At 40.9% G+C, this 25,727-nt stretch overlaps 1 protein-coding gene across 2 annotated transcripts; it reads right to left on the bottom strand.

The window, feature by feature from the left end:
- Positions 1-1,712: 1,712 nt before the first annotated feature.
- Positions 1,713-25,474, bottom strand: LOC140269859 (G patch domain-containing protein 2-like). Of its 2 annotated transcripts, none has more exons than XM_072364843.1 (10): positions 25,421-25,474; positions 19,743-20,408; positions 15,455-15,516; positions 14,592-14,750; positions 13,718-13,797; positions 13,551-13,615; positions 13,424-13,463; positions 13,232-13,323; positions 9,057-9,139; positions 1,713-2,947 (listed from the first exon to the last, which is right to left on the bottom strand). In XM_072364843.1, exons 2-10 carry the CDS (start codon positions 20,402-20,404, stop codon positions 2,832-2,834), a joined length of 1,359 nt encoding a protein of 452 aa, XP_072220944.1. In that variant the 5' UTR covers positions 20,405-20,408; positions 25,421-25,474; the 3' UTR covers positions 1,713-2,831. The 2 variants fall into 2 exon arrangements, with proteins under 2 accessions (XP_072220944.1, XP_072220945.1); XM_072364844.1 differs by having other exon boundaries at positions 25,379-25,460.
- Between the last annotated feature and the right edge of the window lie 253 nt (positions 25,475-25,727).

Raw genomic sequence — 25,727 nt, 5'->3', positions numbered from 1 at the left:
ATATCACCAAGATTTATTTAAATCCCTGTAAATTAAATTAGAAAATATGATGGTAAAAAATTACACATATCTACTATACTATCTATCATGTAATTCCATTCATAAATTAAATGTCCCCGGATCTAAATCCTCAACTGATGAATTTCTAATTACCACATCATAAATACAACACATTTTTTTAACATTGCAATCACTTTAAATGCTTGGCATCATGGATAATATATATACTCTGACATTCCACTGAACAAGGCAAATACATAAATACTTTTAGCTGCCAAGAAAATATATGATATTGTGGAAGATATTGATCATTGCTAGACAGACAGGAAAACATTAAACCGCACAAGGTTGGATTTCCTTGTTAAAAGGGCGCCCACATCAACTGGATCACTTCTGAAATCCAAAGTGAGCTGAACTACGGTGACTCACAACATGCATTTGTCAGCAGGAACCAGAGCGGCTCTTTTGCATGCGTTTCTATCTTCAGTACACACTACACAGCAGGAACAAATGCCACTGACAAGAAAGGAGCCAAAAAGGCAAATTCCCCACTGACCTGTGACCCAGGACTCGAAGGGGGCTTGCCCTGCATGCATACAGAGGAGGTTCAAACAGAGTTTATGACTGCATTATCTCTTCTTTTCCTCATCTCCTCTCCACCCATGAGTGGACACATGAAGCCACCAGGCTTGAGCAGACAGACCAGGCATCACTCATTCACTCACCGCCTAGGTGCCTTTGTCAGGTGATTGCTGGCGGAAAAAGGAAAACAGATCAATACATCTCCCATGGGTCTGACAGGTAATCTTTACCTGGGATGAAATATGAGTGGTACCAGCCTGCTGGATTCCTTAACTGTAACAGGACAATTGACTGGCTGCACGGAAGCCATTCCCCCATTTCCGAGCCATTGGAAATTCATTTTGGGGCATAGGGTCTGGCTGAGATATCATTATGGTTACTGCTAATTACATAGTGGCAGGTGAGGTATTCCGCTTCTCCAGCTGTATCTGAACTGATGCATCTTCCTCCCCTGTCAATGCCTTGGCACCAAAAACACAGACTGTCAGATATGGCAGCAGCACAAAGCTCTCTTTAAAACACTGCACAGTCAATACTTGTCAACATGTTCAGGGGCATATATTTCCAAGAACCCATCAATGGTTTTATCAACAGCTTTTTTGTCTAATAATGAATCCCAACTTGTGCAATTCCTATTAATCACGTGTACTTGTCTGATGCGTCTACAGTCAGGAGGAGTAGTGATGACTGAGGGGGTTCAGGTTCTCTCTACCCCAACACTTTGGCTGATTTTCATGGCAGGATGTCTTGTGTGAGGCATCCTTTAGACTAGTGTGCACACACAGCATTTATAAATGTCATCCCTCTCTAACATGATCACATAAAGTCTTCTCAGATGGATTATTGCAGACATATAACTCATAATAATTGGCAAATCTCATTCTATCAAAGGTGATTCTTCTCTTAAATAAGGTTTTAAAGTATCTGAACAGACATGCGTTGTGTAGTTGGTGATTATGTCATTAATTTCTCTGTGAGATATCTTGTTATAATTTGTCCTGTTATAATTATTAAAAGTGCATGTCTGATACTTTTGGATGCAGAATGTTGGGTACATAAAAAAAAGGAATTGCTTAAGGTTGGCATTTCCAAATGAAAAACCTTCTCCAGACTACTTTCAGTAGAGAGCGTTAAGTTGTTGTCAGGTTTTTTTAAGTGCTTTTACCCACGTGTTTTTCATCAATATGGATCATATACATCATTGTATACATTACATTTATCTGAAAATACTGCTTGTTTACCAGTTTGGCTCAAACTGTTTTGTTTGATCTCTCTTTATGCTGCCATTGATCTTTTAATGCATCTGATAGTGAGGGAGCCAGGGAACTGTACACCCTAAGGGTAGGTGAAGTTACTGTGTATGACTCCACTCTCCTGTTTCTCACAGTTCCTCCAACTCCTCTCTGCTGTCTCCCATCCACAGTCTTCACAGCTCCAAAAGCAGCCCATCCAGCACTGCTGAAAAACAGCCTGTTCAAACACACTTGCAGCTGGCCTTGAACTTTAAATACGTTAGGGGAAATTTGAATATAGAAGGTAACCTGAGGAGAACAGAGGCAGCCCTCTGAGGACCATGACTACACTCCCTATGTGTTGTGCTAATGAGCACCTTTGTACCAACTGTAGCTTTTCAAATCCATGCTAATAGGAGGCCTGTACTCTGTGTGGCTCACCGCCTCTCTGAACCCTGCAGCAGCATGTGGTAGCTAAACATTGTGATGCTCTTCTGCCTCAGAGCTAGCTGCTGTACAGCCATTGTTGGTAGCCCTAAAGTAGAGCAGATTCCCCCTTGGCCACGAAGCCTCAACTGACCATCTTTCGTGGGTTCCTGCTGACAAGTGCTGTGCTACTAGAGTAGACATAATTGTTCGATTGTGTGGTAGCAGGTGGCCTCGAGACATAGTGTGGAAACAGGAGGAGCAGCCAAGTCTGGAGTCAAATGAGGAGCCTCTTGAAGCTGCCTTCTTCCTTTAGGAGATGGCGGAGGGCTTAACAAGGCTTGATTGCATTAACATTTGTCATGCTTAATATACTACCTGGAAGGGCTGAATCTAGCAGGAACATGCTGATTTGAAGACTAATGATGTGATTTGTATTTTTCCTTTGTCATAAGGTTTGTGCAGCAATAGGAGTTCAAGCAATTTCATTCTCTGGCACAATAGCTTTCTTCTTGTCACATTCTGCTGGAATTGGATGTGCTTGTCAAGCCCCATTCAGGCGTCCTCATAGAGTAAAGACGGACTCTCGGGCTAAGCAGAAGCAGAGTTCTGAGGTGTACTTGGTTGCACATCCTCTTGGATTGATGTGTTACTGGCTGCTCCTTTAGCCTCTTCTCCCTGCTGATCTGCATGAAATGGGGTGCTAGCTGCAAAAAAAAAGAAAAGAAAGTAAATCTCAAATTCCAGAGACAACACAGCGAAACAAACCAAGATACTGACAAAAAAAAATCCCTTTTCGCTTCACTGTTTTAAACCACTTAAATGAAAATTAAAACTTAAAGATCACTCTCTGCTTTTGGTACGCTGAAATACATCTTAGAAGCAATCCTCTTCTAATAGGTTAAATATTAATGAGACTTTGGTCATGTGAGCCAAATCCTATTTGGCCCCAGATGACTTGCGGACATGGATAATAAAAAGGTTAGTCTGCACTGCTCTTTTGGCTTAACTTTACCCTCTCCAGTTGTGCTGTATGTAGGTTTTAGTTCAAGTCATCACACTTCACATCTCACCGACTAGCTTGCATTTTTAAAGATGCTCTTTTCTCTTGACCTCACCTTTAAAGCCTTTTGTCTTTGCACGCAAGGAGAAATATTTGAAAGAGAACCGGGGGCCAATTTTCACAGAAGACGGAAGAACTCTAAAACAATTGTGCTCCCTAACACGCTTTCTTGCTTTACCTACTTCCCTTTAATAAATAAATCTCTCCAGATCAACCCCAAAAAGTTAGCGGCGGTCACACAAGACATTTGCCAAGCAGTCCCATAGCAGAGGACAAGGGAACTAGAAGTGACATTGTGGCTCTGGGCTGTCTCAAAGGATTAGGCATTACAGCATTCACTGGCATGTGCTTTTGCTTGTTCCCCTCATATCTGCTTGTGCCTCTTTCCAGATGACTTCTTCTCCAAACTGATCTGGCGGGCAAGATAATTGATTAATATTTCTTGAGGGAGTGATGACTAACCGTTGCTGAGGTCCAACCCTAACACTTGGGTTAAACATAGTCAAAGGACTTGATCAAAATTCAGGAGTTTTCATATTTGACAGATACAAAGAAACAGGAGGGAACATTTAGTTTAAGTGTGTTAAAATGCAAAAGAAGTACCAGGTGGGGACTCAAACCCTACATCAAGGTCAACATCAAGACTGGAGAATTATTATTTCTTGGGAGAATAAAGACCCAGTGTTGTAGAGGTTTATAAATATTATTACACAATGATCGAATGAGGAGACAAAATTAAAAATTAAAAAAACATTTCTAAAACACAAACGTTGTAACAAAATGTTACACAGTTCAGGTTTCTCATGGTGAGCTTACCGTGAAGAGAAGGCAAATGTTTTACTGACTTAAAACTCAATGTGGAATGACTCAGTCAAAGGTTAAAGGTGCCGATTTTAAGTCATACTTGTGTAATATTGTGTTATTAACATAATTTGGACATGGCTGCCCCATCATTGTGAAATTGAAACCTTTGTAGAAACTACAAATTTGTACACCCCCCACATTTCTCATTTTACCATTTTACATCTCTTCAAACTGCTTGCATAAATCAACTGACCATCATCCAGGAAACCTGTGTTCAACCGTCAGCGGTCATTGTTCTTTCACATTGTTCCACCCTGGATATCACAGTTCAAGTCAAAAGTGCCACACCATAGCTGTTCTGCGCACGCCATGTTATAGGATATGAGAGAAAACGGGACTGAAAAATGTTGATCTGTGGTTTCTAGAAATGTTCAACAGCAACATTTCGTTGGCATCTGGGCTGCTCTGTGTGGGGTCTCCAACCAGAGAGGTGAGAATCACTGCTGTAACAATGCACACAACCAACAACAGTCAGTTGTACAAAGTTGTGCAGCATACAAAGATACAGGGTCTTTATGTATGTATGTATGTATGTGAAATCAAAAATGTTATTTGTTATTATTTGTTGCTTTCATAACGCATTACCAACACCTACACTCAAGTGGTTTTACATCAAGGTCAAGAAATTAGAATGCTAAGGGTTTTCGTCAGTGGGAGAATTACAGTACATACATTTATTGTGGGTGATAATGGGAGGTTGAATGTAACCACCTTACCGTCTTAATAAGCTCTCATGCGATGCTCTCTAAAAACAATCATTACAGGCCTTCCTGGAGCACTCCCCTTCCCCCTGTTTATTAATCAGCTAATTACACATTGACAGTAATGGGGCTGCTGATTCCCACACTTAAATGAACAGGGCTGAATAGCTCTTTAATGATTAGCCTTTATGCTTCTCTCTCCGTCTCTCATGTGCACACACACACACACACACTGTTGTTTTCACAACTGCAAAAATGGGACATTCTAATCAGACCTCCTGGTGAGAAGGTTTACACACAAGTGAGTCGAGAAGGACCCGACAGAATGAGCTGTGAAAAACAAATCCATCTACATAAAGACGAAACCAAACTGAGACGAGTTAGATACGATGAGTACCACTCATATTTCAGTAGAGTAGATACGAAGCCAGCAGGTCAGTTCTTACAGTACATCAACTAGTATGGGTTTCAGTGTTAAGCTCAGCCTCGAGCAACAGCAAAACCCCACCATGAAAGTTTAGTAGAACAGTGCAGGCAGGTGCAGGTGGAGAGGGGGAGAAATGGAGTGGGGGGGTGGTTGAAGGACAAGAGCAGGTTGTGGAGTGGAGCTGGAGAGGGCGAAATAGTGCGGTGGGCTGCATTTCTGTCAGTAGAAGTGATGGCTGAGTGGTAGCGTTATTTGTCTTGTGCTGCCATACGGCCCTTGCACCAGCCTGGGCATTAATGAGAGGGGGCCGGACCGCCGGGCAGGAACACGGCGGGTCTCCGACACAGGTGATCTGTCACGGAGCCGTCTTGCTCAGGCAAGGAGACACATGAAGGCAGAGGGGAGAGGAGAGGCGGCAGATCTGGCCATGGGACTGGCCTCCACCTAGGCACCCACATTTGACCAACACATTAATATATAGCACACAGTCTGAAGCGCTACATTAAAGTCTTAACTGACAACAAGCTAACTTATTTATGACTCCAACCTATCCCTGAAATTTGGCATTGAGCATGTTGAGTTTTACAGATATACATCCTTTAAAGAGATTAAGAAAAAATTTGTAAAGTGTAAATAATGTATTCATTATAACATTCAGTCATTTGGAAACATGATTTTACTTTAGAAACCAGAAAACTAATATTGACATTCTTGGAATTTAAGACACTGGATACAAAGATACCTTAAATGTCAAGACTTATAAGTGATAGTAATCTATATTTATCTGGTAACATAAAGCAAAAAGAAGTACTGTTTTGTTCAATATCTAGTAAGGACATGTTGAACAGAGTTGGATTTCTGGATTGATGGTGAGGAGAAAAGTAGAAAATGGCCAATTTAAGGTTGAGAAATGGAGTGGTCATCTAATCCAAACAGATACCTGGCCTGATAAGTTGTGTTTTCTTTTGTTGTTTTTTTTCACAACCAGCTTCAGCACTCCTGGAGAGGTGCTAAAAGGATAAAGGAAGAAGACAAAGCAACAGCTGGGTACCGTCTCAGTAATTCCCCATAGAGCCTTGGAATATACCTTTGCCCACAGACCATTTTCACTCCTGATTACGGAGTTTCAAATGAACCACTAACACATACAACAATCCACTTCCTCTGGGTAACTCAAAGACTCAGCTGTCGTGTTCACTAAGAGCGACACGCTGCTCTTTCGAGTGAATGCAGAGAACAATCTTTCCATGCAAACAAGATGTCTACCAGGAAACAACTCCACTCAGTAAATCACAGAATCTGATTTTGCCTCTGCGCACATTTATGTCACAATGGCAGCAAACCAAAATTCTTACACAGAGAGTGTGAAAGCTTGTCAGAGTGAATGTGCATCTCCTGGCGGTGGTGAGATTACTGAGGAGAGACGCGGTGCAGCGGGCTGCCAAAGTAAAGATTTATACAGAGCAGTTGCAGCTGCAGAAACTGACATTGGACGACATGGGATGCATGATAAATCATGGTGGACAGGGGGCACTAGACTCAAGAAGCAGGAAAACACTCTGAACAGGGTTGAGTAATTGTGTATCTGCTTCGAAAACGTATTCAAATACATTTACATAAAAATTATACAGTGATCATTTGTTGATCATTTGTTTACTCTTAATCCATAGATTACAGAAAAAAATATTTGTGGTGAACACAAACTCCTGTATTAATGTGTTTAACATTTAAAAACGAGCAGTTCCCACTCTTAGACTTCTTACAGGAAACCATGTTAACTGCTGACAAACTGAGGGATGCCCCTAGTTTTGAATGTTGAATATGTGGGGTCCTTAGGGGCCAGGGGTGAATCCTCTTTTACTTTTATGGGAAGAGGTTCAGCGCTGGGAAGGTGAAGGACAGAGTTGCCGGCCGTTCCATCACTCAGTGCAATAAATGGATGCAATCTGTATCCAAGTAAAGCATTGGCTGTTTTTAAATTCCACCTCTTTTATCCAAATGAATGATGGACCCTAGCACAGAGCACTGTGCGGCAATATTAATATACATCAGAGGCCCGCAACCCTCACTAAATCAGGGAACCACCAGCATTTGTTATTTAAATGACAAACAGCAGCTGCAGGAGTGGTGCACAGAGAGGGGACAGAGAAGAAAAGGTGGACAAACCAATTCAGATTTCGATCCGGCAAAGACACAAGCTCCAGAGCCATCAGTCTAATGAAAAAAGGCAGCTCCACCCGTCTAAACGCACAAGACGACTTGGTGCATTCTGCAACAGGCCATGATCCATCCATCCATCCATTTTCTATACCGTCAATCCGTGGTCGGGTAGCGGGTGGGCTGGAGCCTATCCCAGCAGTCATCGGGCGAAAGGCGGGGTACAGGCCATGATCCATGTAACTATTTTCTTTTTCAAACTGGAAACTCTCTAATATGACTGTACATTTCCCTATGCTAAACTTCTTTTTAATAGTTCAATAAATTCTTAACATTCTGCAGTTATCTTAGAATAAGTAAAGCTTCTTCCTGCAGTAGCTACCCTCCAGTCCTTGTCAGCACCTCTTTGTTTACTTGCAAGTGAGAAGTTTCATGAAGCAGATGATTAAGTTACTAAGTAATATTATTTCTTAATCTTAATTGTAAAAGGGATCCTTTAAAATAAACAAAATTGCATACATCTTCCTCGCCAAATCCAATCTAAAACATAAGACTTGACAGCATAACAAAGGTCACAGCACCTTTCATTATGGGATTCTTCTCACCAATTTTTTTAATTTTCATTTCTATTTTTTGGGCGCCCTGCACAACTTTCAAAGTACTGTATTTCAGTACAACATGCTGTTTTTGGGTCCTACACGTTTTGTGTTTAGCCAAGTGGTGGGGGACTGAAACAGGAATGAGGTTCTAACTGGAGCTTCCTCTATAAGACAATAAGATTATACTCATGATTATTATATTATAATGTCTGATATATAACAATACACAGATGAACATGCTGCTGTTGTAATGTTGTGGATTTCCCGTTAATCTTGATACAGAGCGCAAAAGTAGATGTCTGGAGTACATAAACATGTTTAATCAGTTTCATTATAGGAATCAACCACACCTTCAATCCCCTCTGATTTACAATCTAGCAGAGTAGAGGGAGAAATTATTGGAATCTTTTCATGATTATGAACTTGCACATCAGCAACTTTACTGACAAGCAAAGCTAACGTGACACAACACAGAGCAGGAAACCTGATTAGTTGTTACCAACAGCAACAACAAAGCTAACTTTACATCTGTTTGTCATCCTGTTTTTTCTCCGCATTCTCAGCAGCAGTAAAATCCAACCTGATGTTTACTCATGTCCTGTGTCTTGCTCATACATTTATATCTTTTTTTCTTGTCATGGGTCTCTTCGCTGTGTCTTCCATACATTTTATTTGTCATGCCAAAGTGTCTTTTTGTTGTCTTTGTATTTGCTGTATTTATTATGTCAAAAGTGTGTTATTATCCAGTTGCTGGTGAGTGATGTGGTACTATAAAGTTAAACGGTTTGGTGATGAGCTGGAAACCAAACTTGTGACCTATGGTATCTCAGCCACCGGGTGCTACATGGCAGTTTCAGACCTGAGAATGTCCAAAACAAGCACAGCGCATAGATTCATGGATCACATACTCTAGTGTTGCTTTAAGTCTTTGAACAGTGGCTAATACATTTTACTGAAGGCTGCATAAAAATTGGTGCAGATACGTGAATTTGGAAGGGGTTTTACCTGATGTGATGGATGCTGCTTCTGTTTCCCTCCTCCTCCTGATGTCTGTTGAGCCCAACAGTCCTGGAGTGAAATTAGATTGCCTGGAAGGACAAAGACAGAAAGAAAATACATCACATACCCGCAATATACACAAACATGTACAATAGTAAAATTTCCACACAAATCAATACAAGCAGGTGCTGCACTTATGCTAACATATTTAGGGCACAGTTTACATTTTCCCACAAATAATTTTCACTTTGTGAATGCATATTTTCACCAGAGAACCATCAATGAGGCGAGGTGCTGAGCCTGAGTCACTGTAGAGTTCACACAGACAAATTACACCTGCTCTGCCCCTTCCTGTGTGTCATATGTCAGGAGCCTTGAAATAGGAAAAGCCCCCCCTCCCCATGAGCTTAATAGCTCTGACATCTGAAATGTAAAGTTAAGGTCAAGGTCTGCTCAGTCACATGGGGGTGGGAGCGACTGATGTGATCAGTGCTGTATGTATGTTTGTAAGTGGAAATGGCCACAGAGAGAAGACAGAACATACCTGAAGATTTAAGCTACACTGTGGCATAATGTTGCCTCTTACTTAACTGGATTGTATCCTGAAGAAGATTTAAAGAATTATGTGTTCTCTGAAAATGTCAATAAGCCTTTAAAAATGAACTGTGCAAAGAAGCACACAGCAGAAACTACTTGTTAACCAGCACGACCCATCTGAGATAGCAGGCTACATAAAGCTCACAACCCTAACACACACATGCTACAACGAGGCCCTGTCAGGCCAGCCTTTTAACTGGTAGTGTGTTCCATGACCTCAACACCCATAAATCACATAACGGGTGTGCAGGCGCAGGGTGTTGAGAGCTGTTCAGGGCGCACTTTGAGCGAAGTCCCTATGTTGTATAATCAATAGATATAAAAATAAATGGCCTGACCGTTATTCTCTCCTGCTACCCCTCTCTAATAAAATCCCAGTAATGCATATTTCATTTACTTTTATACTTATTGATTACCTGTACTCCAGTTAGTAAATCACGCACCTATCGATCCCTCAATCGTACCCCTGTTGGACAGCACATAACCAGCCATTTGCGCCCCTGATAAAGAGCTCAGGCATTGAACTCCCCACAGTAAATCTTTGCAAACTAACTTTTTAATTCCCAAATCGATCCACATTTAAACGTCGCATTATTTCACGAGGCACGACTGCGGTATTAAAAGTAATACCCTGATGCATTTGGTCCTAATGTATGGAGGTCCATCCCTCCATCGCTTTCCTCACTGCATCAAGGCCAAGATACACAGGGGCCCCTGCTGTCTGAAGGGAGGCGAGAGCTCTTCCTGCTAGAGTGCTGATCCACCGTGGGACCATCGGGAGTCCACTGAGGCACTCAGCTCAGTGCTAATCAGACATGAGAATGCTATCAGCTGGCTCATTAACCAAGGCAAAACACTACCATTCATCTCAGAGAAGAAACCAAATGCCTTTTATAAAGCATGCTACATGGCTCAAAGTAGAAATGAAATCAGTGGTTTAAAAAAAAGCCCAGCACTGTTGTTATTATTTAACATCTGTTACTTCATCAGTTTAAACAGCTTGACAGATGTCTGTGCTTGCATTTACTGAAACTATGATGAGAAAGCAAAGATTGACTTTGAGAAAATGAGCATTGAGAAAACAAGTTAGAAGGACTGGAGATGGACAACAACAACTTAATTCTATCAAAGACACAAGGACACAGGAAAAAAGTGTCCAAGATAGATTTTCAGGTCGTATGAGTCACTTTTAAATGCAGTGTAAAGTCCCTTTGGGTGCAGAGTAAAACAGCACTGACACAGGGTCAATTGTAATTTTGGCGCCCACATCCAAAAGCAAATATATCAATTAAAAATAATAAATCAAAAAAGGAGTGAGAAGCTGCAGTTGCAAAATGGCCATCTATTTTCATTAGGTTACATGGTGCTTCAGGTGTGAGCAGGATCTCAAGATTAATAGAGGTATTCAAATGAATCAGAAAGGATTAGGGTCTCCAGGGAACATAATCAATAGCTCCAAATCAATAATCAATAGGCCACTCACACCAATATACTAACTGCTGACACTGTGATCTCACAATTAAAATGAAAACTGGGAAGGGAGTGGTGTAAGACTATGATTTATCTCACAGCGCAAGTGTCATTTAGAAATAAATAAGTCAATAGATAAAAGCTGCTGCTGCCCGGCTCAGGTGGGAGGCAGTTATGCATTTTAACGTGGCCAATGGCCCTGACCATTTCAACCAAATCCCACAAAGCACTGCGCCCGTTCACACACAGATGCAAGGATGAGGAGAGTGGGATTATTAACATCAATTTATGTCAAACAAGAGGTGACAGCTTATATTTATACAATCCTATTCATCATTTTAACAATACAAGATTAAAGTTCACACTTCATATGAAGAAAATTCATAGAACTTTGAACTGGAAAGGGAGAAATCAACCAAACAGGTAAGATTTCAAAAGAAGTTAAAGCAGATTAAGAATTGGCATTTTAAGGTTTGTCAAGAGCAGATGTGAGTTTCTGCATGTCTCAATCTCGGTTTGTTTCTGAGTGTTTTGGCTGAACTTGGATGAATCAAGTGGGTGCCACGAGTGCAAAGCCGGGACAAAAGTAGCCATCTCACTGGAGAGTGAATTTGAACAGCTTGGAGAGATGGATTCAGCTCGAGCTGTCCAACAGAACACATCAGAAGCCCCTCTCGTCAACCCTCCCCCCCTCTCTCCCTCATTCATTTGGGAGTATGATTTATACTTTTTGAAGTGAAGAGTCTTGAATCCTACTATAAAGGAATTAAGAGATCTCCCCAGAGTCTGTCATTCAAATGAGAGCATGGTAGGGATATGAGGGCTTTTTAATAGAAGAAATTAGTATTCACAATGCCTTAAACTGGAATCTGAAGGAACCTTTCAGGTGGAGAAGAAAGGCCCACTTTGGAAAAGAAAGCCCTAAGAAGTCGGGAGCTTTTCATAGCAGTCGTGTTTTTGCCCCTCATCAAGGAGTGCTGGAGTGCTCTGTGAAATAACCCAAGAGAGAGGGAGGGAAAGGGGTGTGTGTGAAACAAAATTAAGAATCCAACATAAACAGGCAGAGTGGAAACAACACAATGAGGAGTCCCACAGTCTCGAGGCCAAGAGGACTGCTCGGTTTTTCTCAATAGTCCCCCATGTAGATCCAACAGTTCCAGGGATGGCTGGGAGCAATGAGACGCTTTGACAAACATATTTTGGATTTTTTTTAATGCTTCTGTGCAGTCCCAGAAATGTCAGAATTTAAATTTCCATTAAGTCAATACTTCTCTTTTCGGTAACACTGACCTTGAAAACGTAGAAGTTTATAAAGCTGCATCCAAGTGTTACTTTTGTGGCTAACTGTTGTCAGTTCAGCTCATACTTAAGGTGGAGATATCCCTTAAGCATAATGTTTTAATGGGGCGTTAAACATTATTTAGGCATCTTAATGCAGGAAATAAGGTGTGTGTTTAGGGTCTCCCCAGCTCATGACAGTGCTTTTTGTAAGGTACCAAACAAACTGAGAACATATCTGGTCATCCAAATCACAAAACATAAAACATTAAATACTACCTGATAAGTTGTAAATATCTTTCTGATAATTTCTTTCACTTTTACCATTAAGTTTGAAGGAATATAGACGATATAAAAGAAAATATGCATACAGTGACATCATAACACTGCATCATAACAAGATGTATTAGGATTAACAAATACATTGTACATATCCCTATGTGTGCATCGAGCATGTATCAAGTATAAACTGAAGAGCTCCCTTTAGTATACCAGAGTTTTGAAACATGGCCTAAATTCTTTGCAATGTATACAACACAACAGGGCTAACTGCTGTCTGACACACACACACACACACACACACACACACACATAGTTAATCTCATTTTAATGAGGAAGAAGGCTTGACCCAATGCACCAAATATACCGGCCTACACACACACACATACACAGAGGTTACCCTTCCAAGCAAGGCTTAGTTTCTGTAAATGATTCGTTTAAGTGAGCTGACTGGTGTAGCCCATCAACATATTGAGCTCCTATTGACAAGACTGAACAGTAACTCCAACAGACCCCTGAGAGGCTGCTTTGTTTGACTAATATGTGGCATTAACTACCTGTTTCTGAAGACAGAGGAGGAACATCGGAGATGGGAGCTCTCTGACATCATGTCTATAGGACACACTGGTAATGGGCACAAAGGGTTCAACTGGAAATTGAAAGTATCAGTAAGAGTTAGATTTTACAGTGTTACCATCACAAACGGGTCAAGGTAGGATAAAAAAAGAGGACATGTTACTGTAGCATACCTGGCTTCGGTCTCGTTTTCCAACAGAAGGCAACCAAAAGCTGAAGGGACATAATAACAGTATGAGATTTAAACCGGGATGCAAATGAATGGATGAATGGACATTTATAACAACTAGTGTATCTTACTCTCTCTGGTAATGATCTTGGGAGAAGTGTCGCAGTCTTTCTACAAACACTGGCATGTTGTTGCCCTGTTCAACACAGATATGTAGTGGCAAACAAAGACACAAAACTGTACGACTGATTTCAGCATCTGTAAGATTAGTAAAGAAGGGAATTAAAGTTTTCTTTACCTTCCTGGGAAGCCGCTTCCTGTCCCTCCTGATGCAGCAGGCAGCAGAGCCAGGCAGTCGTTTAAGACGTGAATGATACCCTGCAGCAGTACAAAACAAACTTAATCTTACTGTGCAGCCACATTATCATAAAAGATCCGAAAACGCTGTGCAGGATGCAGCAACTTTACAATAGCACAAAGGAAATGAAAAACATAAGATGACTTTTATTAATAAAATGGGGAATAGAGGGTGATCAATATTTCCCAAAGAGGCAAAAGAATATTTAGGACAACTCCAAAGCACTGAAAGTTTTTCTACTTTTCAAAAACTATTATAGACATCTTATAAATATTATAATCTCATTCAATAATAATGGATATCTGGTTTAAAATGGCCTGAAAAGATGCTTCAGAATGAAAATGGAAGATTTTTGTGGGACACTCATGTGGGACAAACAGAAAGACACATTTGATACAAATAACAAACACAATGCGTCCTACTATTAATGTAATATCTGAAGTTGGAGAAATGTCTTTTTTATAAATTCGTGTAAGTCCTCTTGACAATATTTATGTGACTAAAATAAGCTGCTTATTAGAGATTGTATTCACATGAATGCACTACAAAGTTAGCTTTTCACATTAAAATGAACTCTCTTAAAGGTTCATTGTGGGATGTAGTGACATCTAGAGGCACAAACTTCAAATTGCAAACAATTGAATATTCCCTTCCTAACCACATCCTTGGGATTTTTCCTCAGAAAATAATTTTACCAAAGCAACAATTTGAGGTGGGGAAGTTCTAAATAAACTGCCTGAATTGGCACAGAATACTCAATTCTTTCATAATCTAAATCCTATATCTCTGTAAAGGAAAATAATGTCTCCACAACCTCTGTCAGAGAGTCGTGCTGGTTGAAGGAAGTTGGGGGAGTTGTGTCTATCCTCGAGAGAGAGTGGGCTGTCAGAGTCCCAGTTAGGCAGCAGTCCGGCCACGCCCGTCCCGACTCCACAGTCTCCTTCAAAGAACCAGTCGCTCTGCTCATCATCACCTGCACAACGGGTACAAAGGAAGATGCAGCATTGCTTAGCATGCCACTTCTGAAGATTTTGTTTGAAAGTATACAGTAATTATAGGATGATTTAGGAAATAGGAGTTAAACAGTGGATCTTTGAACTCACAATGTGTTTTAAAGGCTACAAAAGAGCAGCATGACCTATTTAATCAATATTGTATTCAACTTTTCTGTGGTGCTTTTTTTTGGGGGGGGGACGACTATAATGGCTGAAATTTAATTTTCTTTTTCAATATTTTTCCTAATTTAACTACACAGCACCAGACGACACCCGTTTCATCCCTAGACAGTGAGCTCCTCTCAGACCTGTCACTCAGCAAAGCGCGCACAGGAACCATGCCTCTCACAGTCAAGGTGTAGTGACAACTGTTAAATCAGAGGCCGCCTGGCTCCACCACGGCTAATGAGATTAGCAAAGGCTTCAGCGCTCATTAACACGACATGACAACGTCTTATTAGAGTCGCCTGGGTGCCCAGCAACCAACCCATTGTAGCCAAATCTCACTCTATGGTCTAGGCATTCCCTTAGAGTCAAGCAGCGTACTGTCCATCGGACAACTTGTAATCTTTCTCCACATGACAGAGAGATTAGTCTGTAAACTGTAAATAGTCCAAATCCAATCAGGTTTTCACTTGCAAGTTTCAACACAAAATATGTCAAGATTTTTGTTTATTGATACCTTGTCTTCCTTCATCATTGGTGAACAGACCTGGGTCACTGCTGCAGGTGCTGCTGGTTTCCCTGCAAAAAAAAAGAAAGAAATGACCCAATAATCCCAATGGCCTGCTTCTTTAGTATCAATGACATATGAAGAGGAAAAAACTCAAATGTTTTGATTTGTCATCTTAAACCTGATGGGTTCTTGAGGTCAGACAATGTTATGGCATCTGAAAAGTGAACAATGTAAATCAAAATTTACATACCCCTATAATGTCAATATTTAACATGTAGCATTCAATATTGAAAATAATGAAGAAGACCAGAGCTGGAGGTCGACATAAATGGAAATGACACAAAAAGACAGAGCGCGCTGTGTTCTGCCGTGTTGCAATGGCAAACACAAAGGCATCAGGAGAGACTCTGATCGAAGCCACTGAGTGACATGAACAATCTAATTGAATATCCTCCGCTGTCAGCTCCAATCTAATCTGGCCTGCGTTGTGGAGGATGACAGCAGAGAGAAACACATTCCCCTGCCTGCCCCTCCCTCTGGGTGTGCCCCTCACATACAGCGACCCACAGACATGCCATCGCTTCCACAACAACTGGATGACATCTGCTGTGCGGGCTGCCACTGCGTACTACCTCTGCTGCTCCATTGCCAGTCTTCTCCACACCCTCAGGCGAACCCCTGTTAGTCTCCCTCAGCGCCCTCTGTCCCCCTGACCCTCATCTAAACCAGAGTTTCAGTGCTTTTCTCACACCTCAGCCATCGCAGGGTTGGGACCTCTTGTTCAAGGTAAAGCCAAAAAAATCACAGAAAAAAACATTCTCTCAAAAAGCTGGCATTTCTTACCAAAAGACCTCCACAGTAAACCTTTATGAATATTTGTCTTTTTTTAAATCACCTTTCCTTTCTTACCCATTAGCTTAAAGGACAAGGCCCAAAAATCTGGGAGTTTTCACAAAAAAAAGCAGCTTTACCCTTTAAATAAAGCTAATCTCCTTTCATATTACTCTGTGAAAGAGAGTAAGCTTAATGCTCAACTGTCAGGCAGTTTGCTTCCTGTTTATCATCTCTGACCTTGCTTGCAGGAGAAAGCTTGAGGGTCAGATATGCGCTGATACGGTGCTTTGCCATATTGCAGAACCCTCTGAGTGACGGCAAGATCAGGAAAACGTCCATCCAGCCAGCCTGCCTAACCCTTGGCCAGATGGTCCTGCATCATCTCCCCAAACATCCACAAGAAGCAGATGTGAGAAGAGAACAGGCCTCTCAGGGGAATGTGGAAGATGTCTGTCCTAACTGAGCAGCCGTGGACTGTGCCTCCACCCCCATCCCAACCCTTCAACCCTGTCTCTCCAGATTGATTTCCCGGGCTGCTCCTCAGCTGTAACACACCGCTGGACATATCAGCTGTGATCATCTAGCACCAGTAGAGGACACAGCTACAAGCTCAGCAATAGGCAATTTCTGTTGTTTTGGTGTTAGGCCTTTAATCCTGAGTTACAAGCCAGCGTTTAGCTAGTTGTCTTCTTCATTTTTCAAGTAAGAAAGCGTTTGTAGCTTATTATAGACATTTGTAAAAGGTTTGAAAAAGAATCGCAGGTATAAACAGTCAATTACAGACAACCATTAAGTACTCATCTGTATTAAAAGTGCAATGTGATGTCGCTTGGAGCAGCACAGGGACGATGCAGAATGTTTCCATTAAGCACTGCCTAATTAATGCTGTAAATAATTGAGATGTCTATCTTAAAAGGAACCAAACCCTTCTTCTTTCTTCAACCATGACCTTTGTCAGGAAAAGTTTAAAAACAGTTTGAGAAAACTTTGCCTTTCACTCACTGTATGCAGCAAGCAAATCCTGCAAAACACAGCCCTCGACTTGATAAAAAATGTGATTTCCTATCATGGATTAGATACCATAATTAGAATAAATAGTATAAAGTAGGTCTAAGTGCAAGGGCAAAAGCTTCAGTGTGAAGGGATGAACTGAACTTCCCATGTGGCCCTATTGTCTCTATACAAGCCAAAGAGGTGAAGCAAAACACAGTATCCAGATGAGCACTAATCATTAGGATATAATCCTCAGCTCCTGGGAGAGGCAGACCAGTTTGCACAGAGATTACAGCCAAGCCGCCATTTATTGAGCTTGGGCTCATTCTGCAGAGGAATAAAGAAGAGGAGAGTCGAAGGGGGGCAAAGTGCTGATAACAATGGATCTGTGGGCTCTTCAAACAAGCCGCCCCAAACCAAATCTATGCCCTCTTCCATGGGTGTCTGATTATAAGGTTATCCCACCCTCCCTGAGCTGCAGTAATTGGATTAGTCTCAGAGATTTATGAAAATTAACTCCAGCAAATGCTGCACTGCCTTCCCAAAAACTCCTGAACGAGCTCTCAAAATCTAAATTACAGCATGATAGGCCCCAGTGTGCCTTTTGTTTTTCTGAGAAATCAACATCAATAGAAACGGCACACAGCTGGAGACAGAGCCCGGGACAGCGACTACCCACAGGTGAGGGCTGCTTGCTGGGCCAGCCTGGGTGCCAGGTGGCCTCACTGCCAGCAGGCTGGGCCAGGTCTAATCAAGGATGTGGAGCCCAACTGGAGTTTCCAACATCTGCTGTCCTTGCACTTGGGTGGCTGAAGGCAAAGCTCTGCTCAGTATTCACATAAGGGGAGTGACCTTGAGGAGAGGCACATTTATGAGACCAAACACTCCATATAAAAAGGGTAATGGAACGAATGGAGACCGAAGAAATCCAAGTGACTCAAAAAGACATTTCAACAATGGCATCTGTGTCTGACATAAAATGGACCATACGCTCCCAAAGTATAAATATTGCTGTTGTACCGCTGTCAACCCCTCATCACTGCTGCCATTTGTTCATATCCTTTGCCTCCGCCGGGGCTTAACCATTAGATTGTTCAGCCCACACTACAGAGTGGCAGTCTACTGAGCAGCAATCAAGACTGTGGACGTTGTGTAAGTGAGAAATGATTGACAGCGTGCCATGGTGCTCCCATTTATTTCTTCTCCGGAGCTGTTTTCTGTCAGAACGGCTATTGATTTTTCCATAAAGTAAGAAAACAAGTACCGTTTACGGGCTAGGGAGGTCAGCACAAATTAAACCAGAAGATGTAAAGCCCCCTCTCTGTCGCATTATGGCTGACTTCAAATGTCTTCTTCTCAAATGCTTTATGTGATCAACAAAAATGTAAATGAGCAAAAGAACAGAGGATGGCATTTGAGACTGGATCTGCAAAGCGAACATAAAATTATATTAGTGAGCAACCTGCATTTGCTAAATCTATGTGTATATTTATAATCCCTCTGTATTGTTGCATTAAATTTCCCAACTCCCTGTCAAAGGGTTTTTGGTGGGGGTTTTTCCTGTTAGTAATGTCTGTCAATTTTGTATTTTTAAAATTAGTAAATTGACATGAGAAGGTTAAGTGTGTGATTTTCCATTGACTGCTCAGAAGTAACTTACTAAGTGTATATTGTGATGGTTGCTTCACTTTAATCACATAATGTCCCTCTCTGCTGGCAGTTAAATCCACACTTAGGTTTTCTAAATAAAAAACAAACAAGAGTGTGCACTCTGGGATTATGAGACGGGAACAGCTTTAATTACTTTGCCAAAGACAGGAATTAATTTTAACAGCAATCGATACCACACCAAGTCACTTATTTATTGGTGACAATATTTCTGGAAAGGAAATAATGAGCTGGTAGTTGCCCAGAGGTGGAACTATCAAAGATCCTTCCCTGATGGTCAGTTCAGCGACAAGAGATGAGAATGAAGGGACTCTATCATTCATTTTTAATGTGGTCAATACTTTAAAGTGGACCAACATGATTGTGATACTGTTTTTTTCTTCTTTTTTTGGTTTAGCTGAGGACATTCTGAATATTGACAACTAGCTTGAGTAAGACAGGCAGTATAGATCATCTTAAATGTCGCCTTATTTTATTGCTTCTGTCTTATAGTAATGTCCATGACTTTTACGTTACACGTTTCACTGCCTTGGTAACTCTCATTTTAAAGGGTAAAAAGGGCTTTAAGATTTTTTAGCACCCTTTTAAGAGTGGTTTCACTCCATACTCTTTAAACAATGACAGGGTTAACATTTGGCTTTTTGCACAACTGAAAATTAAATGCAGGTTTTTAAGAAGTGAAAATGCAGTTTTTTCACAGATAATGTACTTTAAATAGGGTTGTATGATCCCAAATGTATGGGAAAAGGGAGACTAACTTTAAGACTGAAATGAGTAAATGGTTAGTATTTCACATTACCCCTCAGACATGTTCTCATCCAGAGGATCTCTGCGTTCCTTTGCCATCTTTCTCTTCCAGCACTCCTTTCCCATCAGTCTGCCTCCCTCAGTCTGTCTCTCTCCTCCCATCCAACTGCCAGAGCTTCTCTTCGATCCCGGCAGACGCTGCACCTTAGCTGGCCTGCGCCTCTGTTTCCCATCCACACCGGGAACTTTTAACTTTTGCTGAAGCCTGACTGTCACATCTGAAGTCATACGTTTGACCTTCCTTCGCCTCCTGAGCGGCCGTCCTGGGTTATTTTCAGTGAAGGAGTCCGACTCTGGCCAGGAGGGCTGCCGGGTCCTAACTGGGCCTCTCACAAGGGATGGCCAGTGGTTAGTTGCAGTCATATCATCAGAGTCACTGCAATTGGCCACAGAGGCAGGGAAGGTGGATGATGAATTTGCCCTGTATTCTTTAGCTTCATCCAAGCTGGACTCTGAGGCCTCGATCCAGCGTCGTCTGCGCGCCATTGGATAGACGGAGGACTCACGAATGCGCTTACGGCCTCTGCGGCGGCGGATCTGTCGCCGATGCTGCAGTGGACTAAGGACCATTTCCTCCCACAGCTCCCCCAGCTTACTCTGCTCTGAGGCCTGCTCCAGTGCAGACACCAGGTCCTGCACCAGCTCATCCATCATGGTGCTAGAAACCAGGGACAGGAAAGAGTTCAAGTCTATGGTTAATGATACGTTGTAAAAAGCTGCAATAGTTTAGTGCAGATCAGTGCTTTGTATAAAACAACAACAGTGACACACAAAAAGACATATATAAGAGATATTTTGGGCTAAAAAAAACACACTATATGAAAAGATAAAATGTCTGAAAATGAAATGCAAGATCGGTTTGGGTTGTTTTTTTCCTGAAGAATTTGCAATGATAGCAGCTTATTTATCTTTGTATATCAGTGTCTGAAACTTCTGAATTGCCTAAGAGACTAAAGATCTGGGGCATTTTGAGCATTGATATAATTAATAATCATGTTTTTCCACACTACTAATTTTCAGCATTAGCCAAAAATCCAACTGGAACTCCAGAAAATCATAATAGAAATAACATATTATTAACATTGCCCATACCTGTTGTCTCAGGCGGTTATACTCAGCTATGTTGGATAAGGAAAGGACAGTAAATAAACAACAACTATCAATTGCAGCTGTAATTTTTACAGATTCCCTAAAAAAATCCCTAAGAAATCAAATATATTCAGAAATGCAATTCTTTGCCTGTTGCTGCTGCATCTTTTTACTCATGTTTCCATACAACTGTCAAGCACATTTGAAATGTGTTTGAAAATATTACAGAAAAGGAAAAATAAAAGAACATGCGAGTCAGCTAATCAGTCTTATCAAATGTTTAATACATCAGACATTGAGAAAAGGTTTTTCCATCTCCCCTTACACTCAACTAGCATGTGTTGAAAAAGATGAAAACCACCTCAAGAAAGCATAAAATATTCTTCGATAAACTGAGGATGTCTCATTTCTACCACCGATCATTTGGACTTCAACTTTTTCTGAAGTCAATTTCAGTCATTTTTCAGTGTCCTCTGGCAGTTCCACACGATGGCTTACCTTGTAATCTGTAGTTTTGAAACTGAAAAATTGAGAGCGATAAAGGGAAAGGAGTATAGGCTCTGCCACGTTTGTAATACTTTAGTTCGTTGTATTCCACTGTCAGGTCTTCCTCTTTTGTTTGCACTAACACTCTCTCTTGCACTATTATCGGCTGTAGCTCATTCTGACACATCACTCAACAACTCCTCCAAAATATCTTGCTAGTCAGCGAGCAACAGACGTCTTAGAAACATTCACACATAGCGGGGACTGCTGATCAAATGGAAATTTGCCTCCAATTTGGGGCATTAGTTTGTAACCTCCAAAAATCCTGTGTGAATCTGGCTTAATGCAGTACTTTAAGATGTATGTACTAAAATACTGATGGCAACATAGTCTGTGATCATAACTCGGTGGTCAGTGGTTCACACCAACAACACTATACTGTTGCATATGTCAACAGGGCTTAGTCATAGTCGTATCCAACAGGAAGTGACAGATGATAGCAACTCAACAAAGACAGAGGCCACAGAGAAAGACTTGGGTGTAGTCCTAAAAGCCAACAGTACTTACACAGCCCAGTACTTACTTAAGACAGTTTATACTAAACATAAGACAGATGCTGATTGTTCAAAGGTTAGGTTTAAGCAGGAATAAAACATTTTTAAATACACAGAGGGGGATGGATGAGTAGCACAGACCATGGATACTCTTAAAGTTCCAGCGTGTAACATGAAAGGGATCTATTGATATAAATACAGCATAACATATGAGGAAATACTTGAAAATAAAAATTTCTATTTTCTATAGAAGATGAGAAAGACCAGGCTTGAACTTCTTTTTAATAGCATTATCTCAAGATAACACAGTCCATTTTGTAGTCATCCCGGTTTAATTGTGACATTATCTTGAACAGGTTAAATTTGTTGTAAGTTCAGACTATTAAAGTTTATTTTCTCATCACGACAAACAGTACGGATCGCCAGTAGGACAGCTACAGGCTGAGGCGTAGCTGAGTTGGGTAAACTCTTATCTATGCCCACAGATGCCACTGTCTGTGCTCAAAAGCAGACATTTTACTAAACTCAGTCTACTTTATAGAAAGAGAACTACACATGCCTGCCTTGACTCAGTGTTATAGATCCTACTCATCATGACAGTAATAATGAATGTTGAAATTAGTAGTTTAACAGGAACCACTCAATTTTCAGCTCAACATAATCCCTTGTGATCTCAAGAAACAAAAGCTCATTTTCTTCAGAAAATTAAACAAATTAACTTGATATCATACAAAAAACTGATATCCACAGATGCCACGGGTCACCCATCTCGCCCCTCTTAATGTTACTAAAGTAGCCCAGATGGGACAAACCAAACAGTGGGCCTTCACTCCTGCGTTTTTCACAACCACCATTGCATGGAACTAAGTGGAGGGATAAAGTTGGTGGTTCTTTTGCAATTGGTGCTGCTAGATGTCACAACATTGCACAAACTCGACCTTTAATTATTTTTCACGTTTCACTCCACAAAAAGCACATCTTAGTTCACTGTGACTTCCGTCTTTTCTGCAGCAGGGCAGAACTAAAAGACCAACAACAGCACAAAGATCTGAGTGACATACTTCAATGAGTCTGCACAGCTGTGCCAAACACCAGCGCTGAGCTGATGAAGAACTATGAACACTGAACTGAACTGAGCACTGTGCTGAACATTATTTTTCTTCTTAACAAATAAATAAAGACCCACCTTAAAACAAACTTTCTATTAAAATGTATCTTTAATGTTTTAAGATCTGTTAGACATAAACTCCCTTTAGAAACACAGTTTGCTGAATCCATTCCTGACTTTTTTTTTTTATTATTTGGGTGCTGCTATCACTTTTCTAAGACTAAATTTCTAGAGTTTTATCTTTCGCTATTTCTCATGAAATATTGAAAGCAACGCTCCAAAGTCTTGACAGATCAGGACTCCAACATAGTTCATGCTTTTAGGATGCCACTCAAATGTAAACTTTTCCCAATAAACAGACAACAGAACACAGACAATGGCTCAGCCTCAGACTTATACTAGTTAAGTTATGGTTAACTTTATAGCCTTGTTCAGAAATAACTGAGTATCCCTTTGCAGAGCAACGATATGTTTGAAGGGTTTTAGCCTGGATTTAGATTTTATTAGAAAGACTAATCATTGGGATCATGGGTTCAGACTGATTTAAGTCATATTTATCTGATAGATATCACTTTGTACATAATGTATCCTCTACACATATCAGAGTTAATTATGGTGTTCCACAGGGTTCTGGACAGGGACCTATTCTGTTCTCTCTATATGTGCTTCATTTGAGCAATATTGTCAGACTACATGACATAGTTTTGTCTCACAGACACAAACGCCTGGATTTCTACTTTTGGATTCAGGTAAAGCTGAGGTAATTGTTTTAGCCCAAAAACTCATAGATTTGTTTTCTAACCATGTATTTAATTGTAATGGCACTTAATTGGCTTCCATTATTATTAGAGGAGCCTTTGGAGTATTTCTTTCTACCAAGATCTAACTTTCAGCCCACGTATTAAACAAACTACCTGGGCCATCTGCGGAATGTTGCTAAAATCATTCAGGAGTATCCTGTCTCAATCAAATGCTAAAAAACTGTAGATGCATCACATCTAGGCTGGACTATTACAATTCCATTACAGCTGGGTGCCCAAACAATTCCCTGAAAGTGTTCCTGTTGATCCAAAATGCTGTGGCCACTGCGGTACTGACTGGTACCGTAAAGAGAGATCTCTTTGGCTCCCGCTGAAATTCTAAATAGATTTTAAAATCCTGAATGGCCTTGCCCCGTCTTATCTGAAAGAACCTATTGTTCCCACTGTCCCACTATAGCTCTTCGCTTTCAGATATGAAGCCTACTTATGGTTTTCAGGGTTTTAAGGTCTGGAATGTGACGTACAGATTTCAGTTTTCAGGCTCCTCTTTTGTGGAACCAGCTGCTGGTCTGGGTACAAAATGACACTCTCTGATTTTAAGTGTAAAGCTTGCTTCTTTGAAAAAAATTATGTCATTTCCCTGATTTGGTTTGCACTATTTCTCTTAATATGCTCTGTCTTTACTTATTCTACTACTAAGTCTTTCATTTTTGTTTTTATTGCTATTTATCTTAATGTCTTACTGCTATTTTCAATAGCTTTTGTGTCATTCTTCTGTGCTTTTAAATTTTTCATATTGCTTTAGTTCGATGTTTCCTCTTGCTCTGTAAAGCACTTTGAGTTTCATTTGTGTTTTAAAAGGGCCATATCAATAAAGTTGAGCTGAATTCAGGATATGACTGAAAAGTCTCCATCAAGTGTCAGGTTGATGTCAGTGGGTCCCTCAACAAAGCTAGAATATCAGCTGTGAAAAGCATAATTGAGCTCCCATAATGATCTTTTTCATCCTAATACTGATCATTAACATTTCTACAAAAATTACAAATGAGGAGACTCAAAGAATCACCATAACAGGTTCCTCTGGGAAGGCCCAAAAACGTTGATACAGCGTCAGAGCTTTCGGTTTGTTAAATCAGATCTTTACCCACTGAGAACAGCATGGACCAAACCCACACCCTAATCCTCTGCCACACAATCATCACCAAGCATATCTAAGCAAGCCTTTGGGTGATAAAATATCAGCAGGCTGATTTCTCCAGTAAGTCCAACAGCATAGAATTGATTAAGCTGATTTAAGGGAGCTGCCGCCCCTTTGATTGCACTGGTGCAGAAATTACTGCCTTTTCAAAGCGTCTGCTCTTCATCAGCAGCATAAAAAGGTTTACATCATGTCCAAAACGAGTGAAGACAGCGCCTGAGAAGCTCTGCAGCATCCGTGCCGCAAACAATAATACGAGCACGATGTAGTATGTCTGTTACATAACAACAAACACGTGAGCTCAACACAAGGGCAGCCACACATTTCCACCGTTAATTATAAGCGAAACGCGTCGTTTTTGAGCGTTTAACGTAGTAACCCTCACACACACACATAGTGTGCACAGCAGCGATGTTTAATCATTATAATTACCATCATAATAATAAGCAGAGTCCACGGTGTTTGAGCACTCACCAGTCGTAGCTTCTCTTATTTTTGTTTTCAGCACACAGCTGGGACAACAGACGCACTTCCGCCCTGCAGTACAGCCAATCAGGTGACTCCCGCACAGTGTGACGTAGCTCCAAAACAGCCCACAACACGAGCACAGGTCCGTCAGCAGCAGATAAAATGCAGGCTGTCACGAAGTAGATTAGACGTTATTCAGATTACCTCCACATTTCTCTATAGAGTTGATACTGATGTTAACGATCGTCTTCATCTCGTATATTCGTGTTTTATTTCATTCAGAGGGATAGGCAGAAGACATGACGCTATGAAT

This window comes from Leuresthes tenuis, unplaced genomic scaffold (assembly GCF_036924035.1).
Source record: "Leuresthes tenuis unplaced genomic scaffold, fLeuTen1.0.hap1 SCAF_15, whole genome shotgun sequence".
Classification (NCBI taxonomy): Eukaryota; Metazoa; Chordata; class Actinopteri; order Atheriniformes; family Atherinopsidae; genus Leuresthes; species Leuresthes tenuis.
This window is presented reverse-complemented; position numbering and strand designations above follow the sequence as displayed.